Source organism: Rhinopithecus roxellana, chromosome 18 (genome assembly GCF_007565055.1).
Source record: "Rhinopithecus roxellana isolate Shanxi Qingling chromosome 18, ASM756505v1, whole genome shotgun sequence".
Taxonomy (NCBI): Eukaryota; Metazoa; Chordata; class Mammalia; order Primates; family Cercopithecidae; genus Rhinopithecus; species Rhinopithecus roxellana.
Window position 1 is genome coordinate 3,997,736 of NC_044566.1, and position 15,668 is coordinate 4,013,403.

The window sequence follows — 15,668 nt, forward strand, 5'->3', positions numbered from 1 at the left end:
AAAAAATGTACAATTTCGATGGAAACATGTCAGCACTTGCTTGTAGGAATTTTTCAATTATAGAAAGGAAAAAGCTTCATTTCATCTCTTTTGACATTGCTGAACACTTGGTTTTGATGTATAATTTTAAAACACCTGAGCACCATGAAATGAAACCACAGTATTCCTGAGGGTAGCCTGGTGAAATGTGATTTTCTCCTACAGTACAGAAGGACAAAAATGTCTTCAATGTCCTCAAATGCTAGAGTTCTAGATGACGCATTAGTTTAAATGTCAACGCTTAATGTCTTCACATGTAATTTGGAACAGAAATTTTCTTACAGTTAAAATAATCCTTGGAGTAAAAACCAAAATAAACAGCTTTTCGTATGCCTCAGGCTTCTTAAAATTTTCTAGTAATTGGTGCTGTTTCTGGTTTCCTTAGTTTCTTGCCGTGGGTAAGGTCCAAACACCTTACATGTGTTGCTGGTGGCCCTAACAATTCTACTTTGGACTAAAGCACCAGGGAGTCTGTAGGCGCCTTCCTGCGCTCCTTGACTGCGGGGGATCCACAATTTTCTTCTCAGCTGACTTGCTGGTTTTCATGTTAACTATTTCCGTTAATCATTCATGAAGCAGGTGGCATATATTTGGGGGAAGAAAACACCGCACCTTAATCCCAACATGCATAATTTTTGTTGCTTATTTTAAGTCATCGCATTAGAATAGTAACTGCGCTCTCCATGAGCCTTGGTTAGAAAGAAGGGAAGAAATCCCAGGTTCTCTCTCAACAATCAGGGGTTACTCAAGCCGCCCAAGCTCTCTGGGGCCCCTCTGGGCCGGGCTGCGTCCACTTGGGAGAGGCCGAGGACCGGGCGCCAAGAGGCTGTGGTGTCTGCGCTTGGGGCCCAACGGGTGCGCTGTGTCTGCGGGGCCAGGCCAAGGACCTGGAGCAGGGAGAAGGCCGCACGCGGGGCCAGGCCTCGTCGGCTGCGTCCGCGGGGCTGGGGCCGAGGCCGAAGACTGGACAGGAGGAGGCGGCGGTGGCCACGTGTGGGGCCAACCAGTGGGCTCCGCCTACCGGACCGAGGCCCAGCACTGGGCCGGAGGAGGTGGCAGCTCGCTGGGTAAGCAGGGTGGGCTGCGTTCGCTGGGGCGAAGACCCGGCGCCAGCCGGAAAACGTTCCTCGCGGGCCGGCGGGGGCGCGGTCTGAGGACGTCACTTCCGGCGCCGGGCCTCACTTCCCGGTGCGGGAAAGGGCAGAGATTGGTGCAGCCCCGGAGGAAGAAAAAAGGGTGAGGAGAAGCGGCGGCTGAGCGGGTTGGCATCTGTGACTGCGGGCTCGCTCCAGGCCGTCGGGGGCCGCTCGCCAGCGTCGCCCGCCGTGTTGGGAGCGCAGGTCGTGGGCGTCGCTTGGCCTTGTCTCTGGTCTCCCCACTGCCGGCCACGGCGCTCAGCGCTTGTGCTCTGTATTGCAGGTCTACCCGGAGCCCCGGAGCGAGAGCGAGTGCCTGAGCAACATCCGCGAGTTCCTGCGCGGCTGCGGGGCTTCCCTGCGCCTGGAGGTGAGCGCGGGCGGCCACGGGCCGAGGGAGGGGCCGGGAAGACGGGGTTGGGCCTGGGGTGGGCGCTTCGCTCTAGCCGGACCTCCCGCCTCCTCCACGCCCGGGTCCGACCCTCACCGGCCGCTCGGGGGTCCGGGATGTGTGGAGCGGGGCGTTGCGGGTTTGGGTAACGGCCGGGAGGAGGCGGCGCGCGGGCCACCCCAGGGCAGGGTGGAGTCTGCGTGTGGAACCCCAGACATTGCCCTCGCTCCGGTGAGGAAGAGTGGTTCTGGTCGCTGATGGTGCGGGTGACACACATTTTCAACAACCGTTTATCAGGGGTGTGAGCCGATTTCTTGGCACCTGCCTCAGCCTGAACTCTGCTTTTAGAGATTGTCGTCGAAGGGCTCGCATCTAGGTCTGGGTCAGGCCTTAGAATCCTCAGCAGGTGATCAGGCAAAGTCGTGCAGAAATAAAATGGGCCAGCCCTCCGCCTGCTTCTCCCAGCCGCACTCCTTTCTCTGCTTTTTCTATCTGAGACCAGAAATTCGGTGGTTTTTCCGTACCCTCACCACTTAATGTTTAGGTTAGAGAATTCACATTAACTGGTATCTGAGGTTTATAAAACATGCTTTCGGGGAACATACTGGGCGGGGTCTCGATTCCCTGTTGTAAAATGTTGTGTCACTTTACCAAACATTGTCTTTCCAGTCTTGCAGTGGCAGTTTCTGGGAATTTAACTCTTTCATTTTATTTTACTATTGCGATTCTTCCTACACTTGGGGTAGCGCTTTAAATACAGAAATCTAGCTGTGCTTTTCTTGGGATCTGCTCAAGCGGTTGCAGTCAGTCCTGTACTTAAGTCCTGCCTTTTATTTTTATGTTGCCACTTTGTCACTCTTAACCTTAGTTTTCTTATCTGTCAACTGAGATGGGCAATATCAAGCTCCCAGATAAGAGTACAGTCGGCCCTCTGTGTCCAAGGTTACCCACCCGTGTATTCAGCCAACCTTGGAAATATTGGAGGAGGGGGAAACCAATTAAAAAAAAACTATAAAACAACACAGTATAGTGATTATTTACATATCATTTGTAATGTACTAGGTAGTGTACGTAACCTAGGGATGATTTAATGTTTACGGGACTATGCCATTTTATATAAAAGACTTGAGCATCTGAAGGTTTTGGTGTCCGTGGGGATCCTGGAACCCATTCCCTGCTGATAAAAAGGGACAACTGTATATGAAAGCATCTTTGTAGAACCTGTTGCATAGGATAACCCCATAGAGATTTCCCTTCCCGAAGGATGGTCTTTTGCTATAGGTTTCTCGGAAAACCTAGAAGTCATCAAATCTGTGAGGGCAGGTTACATGGAAAGTTTAATTGAATTAGACATATAGGGAATTCGTAGATTAAAGTATTACTGGCGTTGTTTATGATTGTAAACGCAAAGACATTTATTGTTGGTAGTATTTCATGTTGGCAAGGAAATTATTACACGTAAGTGAAAGTGCTAGAGGAGATTCCAAGAAACTTAGGGCTCTTTCAAAGGGAGAAAAGACAGTGTTTCAGTAGTCTTTCCCTGATACCCTTCGTCATATCAGCTTTGTCATTTTGTAATCCAGCTGCCTTATTGGCTGTGATAATATGCCTTGGTAGTGGCAAGTTTTACTTTTTCTTGACCTTTGTGTGGGATTTTATCATATTACCCTCTTGAAACTACTGAGTTTTATTTATGTTTAACATACTTTTGAAACTAAATTTGCACATTAAGATTATCTGACTTTGGTGTAAGACTTTTTAAGAAAGTTTTGTTTTAAAGTAAATTGAGGCTGGGTGCAGTGGCTCACGCTTGTAATCCCAGCACTTTGGGAGGCTGAGGTGGGTGGATCACATGAAGTTGGGAGTTCGAGACCAGCCTGGCTAACATGGCAAAACCCCATCTCTACTTAAAAAATAAACACAAAACCCAAAACCAAAAATTAGCCGGGCGTGGTGGTGTGCACCTGTAGTTCCAGTTACTCGGGAGGCTGAGACGGGAGAATCCCTTGAACCCCAGAGGCAGAGATTGCAGTGAACCGAGATTACCACTGCACTCCAGCCTGGGTGACAGAGCAAGACTCCATCTCAAACAAAAAAAAGAGTAAATTGAATGTTAAAAACTTACTATTTTTAGTTTTCCAAAGGTTGCTGCTGACGTTTCGTATGGTAACTATTGTTTTTATAATTAAGAGTTTATTTGAAGGTTCTCTGGAAGAGAGATTTCACTAACATCCCAAGCATCTAGAATAGTGCTTGGCACATAATAGGCTTTCAATAAATATTTGTTACTCATAGAATGAGCTTGAAGTTGTAGTTGATAGCAAGTGAGTTTCACATTAAAGTAAAAAATTAGTTTTGACTTATTTTGTCCTATTTTTAAAGAGTAGATATCTCTTCCAGTAAATTTAAACAAGAGACAAATGTTACCTTTTTTCAAGCTTAATGTGAGTCACACTTGTAATTACCTAGGAGATAATAAAAATGAAAATATGAAAACAGCACATGAAAAACCTGATGAATTGTTCAGTCACTGTAGTGTTTTGGGAAGTTTCCCTGAGAAGTCATTCTGTATGGTATGCATCCAGCTCCTGCTACCAGCCTTGTAAGCTGATGTGAAGGGACGGGGCTGGGCCCTGAAGGACTTGGTCATCTGCCCTGCAGGCCACAGTGCAGCAATTTCCCAGTGTGTAAGAATTGCTTAGAGAGTGAGGAGGGAAGGGCCTTGCACTTGTGAAATATCTTGTAGGATTTACACATTTCATTTTCACAAAATTCTGAGAGGTGGGAAATTGATAAGAAACGTTTTGAAATTACAGACACAAAACTTAAAACTGATAGCTTAAATTCTGGATTAGCTTTTGTTTTATAGTTGTAAATGTCAAGGTGCTTTTCTTCCAGGGGTTAGTTTAGACTGAATTGTGTTTCTAACAGATTGTTTTTGGTGTATATATTCTTATTTACTGTCAGTTTAAGCTCTGCTAAGATTCGTTAAAGGGAAAGAGGAAGTAAATTTGGTTAATATGTCAGCTATTTTGGTGCGTACCCTCCTTAATTACCTGTAGAAAATCAGATATTACCCCCCAATTGTTCTGATTGTGAAAATATTTTTATAAATTTGTTTTAAAGGAATATTGTGTGAGTTGCATTTATTGGTAAACTTGAGAAGCACTAGGTTTTAAGTTGGAAAACTCTGAAATTTGGAAAATTAAAAAAATGTAATTAGTGTTGGAAAGCAGTGCAACTTGGATGACTTCATTTTCTTATAACGTTTTTACTTGGCATTCTTAAATTTTTTTTTTTTTCCCAGTTAGGGCAAAAATCCCTAGGTACACAATTTCTCTATTTGTATCTCAAAAACAACCAAAATAATTATTAATAAGAAAGATGATGATGTTGGCTGGGCACAGTGGCTCACGCCTGTAATCCTAGCGCTTTGGGAGGCTGAGGTGGGTGGATCACCTTAGGTCAGGAGTTCGAGACCAACCTGGCCAACATGGTGAAACCCTATCTCTACTAATCACACCACTGCCCTCCAGCCTGGACAGCACAGCAAAACTCCATCTCAAAAAAAAAGAATGATGATGATTATGTTTGTAGAATTTCACTTGGGGATAAGTAACTTACTGCGGCAAACCAAGCAAGGGATAGGACATTTCTTTGCATTTTTTTAGGTAAATAGCTACAGAGAAATTCAGAGTGATTTGTTTCCAGTTTTTTGCTGCATTACTGTGGAATTCTGATTCAAGTGTTGTAGCTGCTGTAGGGTGTGTGTGTGTGCATGTGTGTGTGTGCATGCTTGTTTGTTCACTCAAAAGATCACAGTGAATTAGCTTCCAAGATGTTCCCACCCTATACAACCTTGTCTGATTAGGCATCTGACAACTAGGGAAGCAGGTGAAATTTAACTGGCAAAAGCAGTTTTTATGTTCCTAGGAGAAAGCTGTGTTTGGTTAAAGCCATCACTCCTGTAACATGTGCTGTGTTTGGTTAAAGCCATCACACCTGTAACATGTTTACCAGCTTTTTATTTCAAGAGCTGAAAGTTAAGAATATAAGATTCCATTTGTTTAAATGGTACATCATTAAGCTCACATTAATAATGTGGTTTCAGGAATATTAGCAACAAAATAATTATAATAAAGCTATGGATTTTAACTTAGTTCCGTTTGAAAGAAAGATGTCTACTGTTCTCGATATTTAGTTATATTCATACATAATAGAAAAAGGGTAATCTTGATGGATAGCTTGATATTAATGAGGCTTCTTCTGCTTAAGAATTGACTGTGGACTCACATACAGTGTTACCATCACTACTTGAGAGGAAAACAAAACATTTCAGATGAAACTGGGTGAGCCTGTTCTCATAGTTGCCAAGAGGGAATAAAGCCAATTTGTCAAGTGTAAGCAAACCACAGCTCTTTCTTCTCATAGACCATTTCTGGAATAGTTATGTTTGATATGATAAGGATGGTAACCCTAATATATTAATAATTGATCTTTCCAGCTCCTTGGCACAGCAACTAATACTGAAATTATCTGCAGGTTTCACAGTTGCTGTTCATTATTTAACTGTTTTTTCTGGAACAGTGGAAAGCATCCAAAGGCCCAGGTGGTTCAGAACAGAAATCTGCTCTTTTCTCATCCTCACCCTTGGAAATTTGTGGTTGGTTTTTTGGTCTCTCAGATAAACAGAGCATGAAACGTAGACCAGCTAGTCACATAAAGCTTGCCTCATCTCCAGTTTCTTTTCTTTAATTCTTATATTTTGTTTTTAAATTGACAAATAGTTGCATGTATTTATGGAGTAACGACATTATGTTATGGCATATGAGTGCATGGTGGAGTGATTAGGTCAGGGGAATGGACATACCCGTGCATGTCCTCACATACGTCTTTTTTCTTTGTGGTAAGAACATTTAAAATCTCATCTTTTAGCAATTTTGAAATGTGCTTTATTGTGAACTGTAGTCTCCTGCTGTACAATAGATTACTAAAATTTATTCCTCCTGTCCAACTGAAATTTTGTACCCTTTGACTAACATCTCCCCTTTCCCTGTCTAGCTCCTGTTCCCTCCTTCCCAGCCTCTTCAGCATCTGGTAACCACTATTCTCTTCTCTGCTTCTGTGAGTTCAGCTTTTTTACACTTTGCATATAGGTGAGATCGTGCAGTATTTGTCTTTTTGTGCCCTGCTTTCTCTTAGCATAATGTTCTCCAGTTTCATTCATTGTTGTTGCAAATAACAGGGTTTCCTTTCTTTTAAAAGTCTGACTAATATTCTATTGTGTATATATCCCACATTTTCTTTATTCTCTCATCTTTCAGTGGACACTTAGATTGATTTTGTATCTTGGCTGTTGTAAATAGTGCTGCCATGAAAATGGGAGTGCAGACATCTCTTCAACATACTGATTTTAGTTTCTTTGGCTATATACCCAGTAGTGGGATTGCTGGATAATATGATAATTCTGTTTTTAGATTTTTGAGGAACCTGCATACTGTTTCCCAGAATGGCTTTGCGAATTTACATTTCCACCAACAATGTACGAGGCTTATCTTTTCTCCACATCCTTGCCAATGCCTGTCACCTTTCATCTTTTTGATAATAGCCATTCTACAGGTGTGAGATGCTCTCATGATTTTGATGTGCATTTTTCTGATGATTGGTGATGTTGAACATTTTCTAATCTGTTGGCCATTTGTATGTCTTTTGAGAAATGTCTGTTCGGGTCCTTTGCTCATCATTTTTAATCAGGTTATTTTTGTTTCTTACTGAGTTTTTAAATATATTTTGGATATTAGCTTCGTATCAGATGTATGGTTTGCAAATACTTTCTTTCCATTCTGTGAGTTGTCTCTTAATTCTGTTGTTTCCTTTGCTGTGCATAAGCTTTTCAGTTTGATGAAATCCCATTTGTCTTATTTTTGCCTTTGTTTTCTGTGCTTTTGGGATCATATCCAGGAAATCACTGTCCAGACCAATGTCATGGAGCTTTCTGTGGTGTTTATTTCTAGTAGTTTCATAGTTTCAGGTCTTACATTTAAGTCTTTAGCCCATTTTGAGTTCATTTTTGTATGTGTTGTGGGACAAGATGCCAATTTAATTTTTCTGCATGTGAATGCCCAGTTTTCCTAGCACCATATGTTGAAACTGTCCTTTCCCGATTGGGTGTTCTTGGCACCTTTGTCAAAGATCTGTTGACTGTATTATGTGAGTTTAATTCTCAGCTCTCTATTCTGTTCTGTTGGTCTGTGGGTCTGCTTTTATGCTAGTGCCATGCTGTTTTGGCTACTGTAGCTTGGTAATACATTTTGAAATCAGGTAGTGTGATGCCTCCAGCTTTGTTCTTTTTACTCAAGAGTGCTTTAGCTATTTGGGTTTTGTGTGTGTGTGTGTGTGTGTGTGTGTGTGTGTGTGTGTGTGATTCCATGTGAATTTCAGGATTGTTTTTCTGTATCTGTGAAGAATACCACTGGAATTTTGGTAGACATTGCATTGAATCTGTGGATCACTTTGGGCAATATGGATGTTTGAACAATACAGGTTGAGCATGCTGATACGGTTTGGCTGTGTCCCCACCCAAATCTCATCTTGAATTGTAATCCCCATAATCCCCACATGTCTAGGGAGAGACCTAGGAGATTATGGGGATTACAATTCAAGATGAGATTTGGAGTTAGAGATCAGCCTGGGCTACATGGCAAAACCTTGTCTCTACCAAAAAAAAAAAAAAAAAAAAAGTCTATTGGACAGTGCTGGATCCAGTAGAATCCCAGGAGATTGGATCATGGGGGTGATTTCCCCCATGCTGTTCTCATGATAACGAGGGAGTTCTCAGGAGATCTGATGGTTTTATAAGGGGCTCCTTCTCCTTCATTCCTCACTCTTCTCTCCCCTGCTGCCCTGTGAAGAGGGGCCTTTCGCCATGATTGTAGGTTTTCTGTGGCCTCCCCAGCCATGTGGAACTGTGAGTTATTTAAATCTCTTTTCTTTATAAATTACCCAGTCTTGGGTATGTCTTTATAAAAGTGTGAATATGGACTAATAGACATGCCAAACCTGAGTATCCAGAATACTCCAAAATCTGCAACTCTTTGAGTACCAACATGACACTCAAAGGAAATGCTCATTGGAATGTTTTGGGTTTTCGGGATTTGGGATGCACAATTGGTAAGTATAATGAAAATATCCCCAAATCTGAAGTACAAAACACTTCTGATCCCAACTTATGTCACTTCTGAGCGTGTTTACATGATGCTGAGTAGCACAGAGCATGCTTGTGGCATGGGTGCTGAATGGTCAGCTCGGCACACTCACAGCTGGTAATTGCGACTTTGATCTTCAGTGATTTCTCCTTTTTTGACTCAGGGTTATTGCTTGCTCCTGGTAGCTGCCCACGATTATCAAGTGTTTGCTTTGGTGGGGGACGGTATGGAGGGAGGGAATGTAGTGCCTGACCCGAACTCCTTTCCTGGTTGCTGTCCTGCATTGCCACTCGCAGTTGTGCCATCAGGAAAGTGGGTATCACATGTGCTTGCCCTTTGTGTCGGTGGTGAGGATTACATGAATTCATGCAAAACTCTTAGAACAGTGTCTTGTAAGTTGGAGGTGCCACAGAGACATTAGCTGTTATTATCATTTGCATTATTATTCTTTTGTGTAGTTGGAGCCACATGGTATATCTTAAATCTTTACCCAGGGTTTCATATTAATTTTATAAACTTGAGTAAATAGAGCTATGTAAGAAGAAAATGAAAAGTTGTGTAATGCTACCATCTAGAGACACCAGTGTTAAAATTAGTATTTCTTTTTTGGTCATTTTTTTTTTTAACCGTTGCAAATATGTAAATATATTTTTAAAATATCCATGCCATCATAGTAATGTTTTATAACATGCTTTAATTTGATCCAGTGTGAGTCTTTTCCCATGTTAAATAATTATTTTACTAATGATTTTAATGGCTGCCTCTTAGTTCCTGGTAATAATCCCCATTTTTGGATACAGAAGTGGATTCTGAGTTTTCATGGTTGTGAAGAGTGAAACTGTGCAATGGACGTTTCTGTACCACACCCTTAATCCTTGATTTTCTTTGTAGGACAAATGCCCTGATAGAGCACTGCAAGGCCAAAGGTAGGGACTTTCAAAGGCTTTGGACACCTGCTACTGTACAGCCTCCAGAGAACTTTTGCCAGTAGCAGTACATGAGAGTACTCCTTCCTGTCCTGTGGATGTCATGTGGACAACCGTCTTGTATCTGTTATATATTTTCTTTCCCTTAGGAAGATGGAAAACCTGTTATGAATAAACATTTTGGCTTTTCTATCTTATATCTTGCTCAGTGCTTTACATTCTGCGGATATTGCAAACTAAAATAAATGTAAGACACTCAACATTTCCTACATCGGACTTTTGAAAGAGGATGTGAAAGAAAAGCTGCTAGAATGGAAAATAAAAGTTGAAAACCCCAGAAATTTGCAGTGTTATCAGCTGTTGCACAAGTAACCTGGCGTGGCACTGGGTGGGACATTCTTGGGCCACTCTGCACACTGGCTGTAAATGCATCTTGAGACTGTCTGCAAAGGTGAGAGGGCAGGTTTTCATTTTCTTACTTTACAGTCGAGAGACTTCAAAAGGAGTTCAGGTGGGCAGTCCAGCATCGTAAGGAGCTGGGATAATTTAGTGAGTGAGAGGTTTGGGGAAAGAAATTACCTTACCTATTTCTAAAACACTCATTTTCCCTGTGTATTTCTAAAGAACAAATTATTTTATTATGCTGCTTTGCCTAATGCTCAGTTCTCTTTTAGATTTTTTTAGCCAAGATTGTGATCAGGCTTTCACCCACAGGAATAGTTAAAAATATTAATACTTTTGAAAGAATTAAAACATGGGAACCACTTGCTGAAACTCAAAACTTGTTGATGCAGGCTTAATAATTAATTGCAGTAAAAACAGAAGTAAGTCTATAGTCTGTTTGGGATAGGATGCCCAGCAAAGGGTTGTTTTTGTTTTATTCTGGATTCAGACAGATGAGGAGGTAAACTGTTTACCGAAACTTGGCTTTGAAGGTTTATGAAGCACCAAAGATAGGTTTGAGGCATTCTTTTTAGCTGGGCACCCTTCTGTACTGTTGATGCCAAGCGTAAAACGGTGGGTCACAACATAGTGTTTGTTGACTGATTTATTAAATAAGCTGTTGAAGCTTATTCCTATGTAGAACTTTAGTTAAGGAAGTTAAGTAAGAAAAGGATTGTTTGGGAAAAGAAATGAGTAACTATTCCCTGAACATTTTGTAGGTAGTTTAAAGAAAGACAATTTCCATTCAGATACTGTAATTGTGTTTTAATTTTACCTGGCAAGAAGTATCAGAGATGGCCCTCTGTCTTGTACCTTAGTGCCTGGCTATACTGTCTTGCTGGGTGAGCACGAAGTGTTCCTGCGTATCTAGGCTGCTTTTCTAATGTAGACAACTAGACTTCCCCCTTCATTTTAGATCTTTGGAATGTCCTAATTGTCTAGATCAGCACTGCAGTAGAAATATATTGGGAACCACAGATGTGATTTTAAATTTTTTAGTAACTACTTTTAAAAAGTGAAACAGTTATTTCTCATTTTTAAATTTTTATTTATTTATTTTTGAGACAGGGTCTCACTCTGTTACCCAGGCTGGAGTATAGTGGCGTCTTCATGGCTCACTGCAGCCACCACCTCCCAAGTACCTTAGACTGTAGGCATGTGCCACCTTGCCCAGCTAATTTTTGTATTTCTTTTGTAGAGATGAGGTTTTGCCGTGTTGCCCAGGCTGATCTCTAACTCCTGGACTCAAGCAGTCTTCCCACCGCAGCCTCCCAGAGTGCTGGGATTATAGGCATGAGCCGCTGTGCCTGGCCTAAAGTTAATTTTAATAATGCATTGTATTTAACCTGGTGTATCCATACAATTATTTCAACCTGTAATTGATATATACATATTATATATCATTATTTTAAGTATTTTGTATCAGGTGTTTTAGTTTTTTCACATTAAGTCTATAAAATCTTGTTGGAATTTGTTACGGCCACAGCACATCTCGGTTTGCATTAGCCACGTTTCAGTTGCACAGCGCTCCGTCTGTGAGTGGCTCCCGTTTTGCATGTTGCATTTATTTAAGAGCCTGGAGGAATACAGTGATCTTTGAAATGAAATGGGACCAAAGTTTGTTGAGAACAAAATGTGTGTCTAGGCATTTTACTTGGACTGTTTTGTTTAAACCTCACAATGCCCTGCAGAGCAGATGGCGGTTCCCACTTAGCAGATGAGGGGCTGAGACTCGAAGTGATTCAGAATTCCCAGGTCCCAGCTCTGCCAGTGAAGAGATTCGGGATTTGAACTCAGATGCACCCACTCCACCGGCTGGGTTCTTCATACAAGCACGCTGCTGCATAGTGTGGCTAATGCAGGTGAGGTATTTAACAACATCAAGGCAATACTCTTAGGCTAACTCCTGGCAAGGCCCATGGGCAAGTTCTCAGGAGAACTTACCTGATGACAAGGCCTGCGACTAGTGTTGCCACACAGGGCCCTGTGCTTGGTTTCATGCTCTGCTGTTGCCGTCAGAAACTCTTAAGAATTTTTTGACGAGGAGCTTTGCATTTCCATTGTGTGCTGGACCCTGCAGTTGTATACTTGGTCCAGCCTGCTGGGATTGTTCTTAGAGGTCTGTGATCAATAACTGGAGTAAGCAGCATTTTCTGAGTGCTTATTATGGCTTAGGCCCCATTATGAAGTGTGTGTTAACCCAGTCTAAAAATAGCTGTCTTAAGTTGATATCATCATTTTCCTCACATGATTGTGTCCCTGACCCCAAGCGAGCAGAATTGGGATAAGAATAACCCTCAGCAATCCCTGCTATCCCTAACTTTGTTTCACTTTTTAAAAGTAGTTACTAAAAATTTTAAAATCACATCTGTGGTTCCCAATATATTTCTATTGGCATAGTGCTGATCTAGACAATTAAGACATTCCAAAGATCTGAAATGAAGGGGGAAGTCTAGTTGTCTACACTAGAAAAGCAGCCTGGATACCCAGGAACACTTCGTGCACACGCAGCAAGAACAGTATAAGAATTGCTTAAAGTACTTCCTCCTGATAGGAAGTTAAGATAATTTGTCATCTCTCATGCATTAAAAATTGCCTCACCTTCCAAGGTGGCCACCATTTTACCTGTCGGTAATAAGGACTCGTGGTAATATTGGCTGTGGGTTTTATTTTTCTAAAGGATCCTTTTGGGAAAGCCACCCTCTCCAGTGTTGGGATGATAAAAGGATGGGAAGTCGAAGTCAGCTTGAACTTACCCATCAGAGAACACGTTGGGGTTGAGTGGAGGGGAAGAGTCTCTTCGAGGAATTGGAGAGAACTTTCCACTCACATTACGTCTAACTAGCCAGAGGATGGGCATTGGGACAGTATGCTTGTAAGGTTCCTTCAGAGCCTGGCTTGTGTGAGTCAGTGATGCTGCTGCTCTCTAGCGAGCTACCAGTTTAATAATAGGACTTAGCTCCAGATTCTGTTCTCCCTTTTTAGGCCCTTGACATGGGACACAGATCCCTTAGTAGGTGTTCATGCCTGGCCCATGTGGGCAGCTGGGTAAGTGTTTCCAGTGCGGCTGGTCAGTCGGTCTCACCCAAGAGTCGCGTCACTCATATCTCAGCTAGTTGTTCAGCAAGTACCGGCAGCACTTAACACACGCAGTAAATTAACGAGGCTGTTTTGCCACCATAAAAATGCAGTTGAGTTTTGCCTAACGTGAAAATACTAAGTTTCTGTGTACTCTCTGCTAGCCACAACCAGAAGGTTGTGGAGGAACCTTCTTGGAGGAACAAGCCTTCTGGTTTATCTGTATCTATCCCCTTCCCCTTGATAAAGCAACTGTGAATTTGGTCTTAATTAGCTGTAGTCTGTTGAACCAACTCAGCGTAGCCAGGGTAGAGGCGGAAAGAAGTGTCTTGCACAGCGGTGCAGCTGAGGGCTTCGTGTTCCTGAGTTGTTGGCACGAGAGGGATTCAGTGGTCAGCTCTGCGTAGTCTCTCATTTTCTAGCAAATAGAATCCAGAGTAGGATGGCCTCATATGTGTAAATTCTCATGAGACTCAAATGGAAATTAGTTGTCCCTGAGGTTCTTCATGCTTGGCTGATTGAACTAGATGGTTTGAGAGGGATATTTTATAGAGTAAAGGGTGAGATTAGGGCTAGGGAGAACAATGGTGGTAGAGTGGCCTTAAAGACCAGCCTCCAGGAAAGCCTCTGGCAGTTGCAGTCCCCACTCCCTGCCATCTGTCACATCTGGTTCATCTTCCTTTTAGTAACCCCAGAATCTTGGCTTTTCTCTTTATCCACCACCATTAGCCCAGGCTGTCCACATGCCTCACCTGGATCACTGCAGCAGGCCCTGGCCAGTCTATCCTTGCCTTTCTCCAGACAGTTTTTTCTGAAATGCAAGGCTGATTTTGGTCATTTTCCTCCTGACTCTGATTTTACCTAATGTCTTAGAATAAAACCCATGATCCTTGGAAGAGGTGGGGAATAATGGGAAGTGAGACCAGGGAGTCAGTCGCAGGGAGTGAGATCAGGTGGTCCTGCAGGTCCTGTCTTTTCCTCCGAGTGATATGGAGCCTCCGGGGGTGTTTGGGCCAAGGCGGGAAGGGATGTGATGTGAGTTTTAACAGGATCATTTTGGCTGCTGTTTTGAGTATAGACTGCAAGACTGAAGGGCAAAAGCACGGAAACCAAAGAGGACAGGATGGCAGCAATCCAGGTGACCTTCCAGGTGATGGTGACTCGAACCACAGTCCTGTCAGCATAGGTAGCAGGAGAGATTGAATTCTAGTTTTATCAGGAAGGTGGAGATGAGATGATTTATGGATGGACCAGATGGGGTATGCGGGAGAGGAATAAAGGAGGACCAAGGGTTTGGCCTGAGCCGTTAGAAGAAGTTGCCTTTGGGATGGGGAAGCCTGGCAGGGCCAGATGTGGGCACTCAGCTTCAGACATGCTCCGTTAGGATATCTGTGAGATGCCTCAGTGAAGATCAGGTCTGGACTTCAGGGATGCGGCCTGGGCTGGGAATATCAGCTTCAACTTCTGCACAAGCAGGTTCTGATTATGTAGAGTGATGTTCCTGTTAGTCTGTGTCATGTGGAAGAGTGTCTTAAACACATATTTGGGCAGGTGCTGCGGGGAGGAGGACGTCCATGCCTCAAAGAGAATGAAGGGATACCGGTGAAGGGCTGGGGGAGGAAGTGAGGAGGTGTTTGTCCCGGATCATCCGAGGCCCACTAGACGTGCGTACTGCTGTTGCTCATTTCCTGGCCAAGCTGTAGCCGCCTGAGTAAACAGTAGGTTTGTTCTTGGGTCAGGTGTATCCACAGCAGTCATTCAGTGCCAGGGTACTTAGCTCCTCTTTATCATCAGAAAATCACAGAGAAGCACCGTGCGAAAATAGGTTTGTGGTCACGTAGCGTAAAAGTTGGCATAGATATGATCTCTGGGCTATTTATATGTGAGCTTAGAAGAAGCCGAGGACACGTTGTCATCAAGTTGTATTTTATATTTCTTTTATCCAATAAGACTTGCACATAGCTTAAAAGATAAATGATACTTAGAGCCTCAAAAGGAAACACAGTCCTCCTGCACCCTCCTTATCCCAGAAACACACTCTCAGCTGGTGGTGGTTCTTGGTCTTGCTTCCTCCTTTCCATGGTGTATCCTGGCACTGTTGTTTCTTATCAGTTTTAGTTAATAACTGTCTAAGATGAGGGTGTAGCTCTGTTAATCTCCTTGTATCACTCCTGTCCCCCAGTTCAGGAGAGTCATTCTTTGCCCTGCATGTGTGACATGAGATCCCTTGGTGCAATGTCAGTTGTTTTAGCCAATGTATTTTCTTAGTTATAAATGACATGTGTGCATTCTGAGCAAACAGAGTGTTACAGGCACACGTAAAGGGAAATGTCCACTCCTCTCTCTCCCTCCGAAACACCCTAATCCTGCTTCCCGCAGGAGTCACTGTTGAACGCTGAGACACACACGGGCTCTTTTTCAGGAGTTGAGGCCGTACTAGGAATGCTCT

General features: G+C 43.0%; 1 protein-coding gene across 5 annotated transcripts in view; it reads left to right on the top strand.

Moving 5' to 3' along the window:
- Positions 1-15,668, top strand: part of ARHGEF7 (Rho guanine nucleotide exchange factor 7) — a 180,511-nt gene that overhangs the window by 34,776 nt on the left and 130,067 nt on the right. For 3 of the 5 annotated variants that reach the window (XM_030921998.1, XM_030921995.1, XM_030921994.1), the window contains exon 2: positions 1,459-1,545. In XM_030921998.1, the coding sequence (XP_030777858.1) occupies positions 1,459-1,545 (87 nt within the window). Of the gene's footprint in view, positions 1-1,212; positions 1,276-1,458; positions 1,546-15,668 lie in introns of those variants that run through there. The other 2 variants (XM_010384720.2, XM_010384723.2) reach the window with 1 other exon arrangement.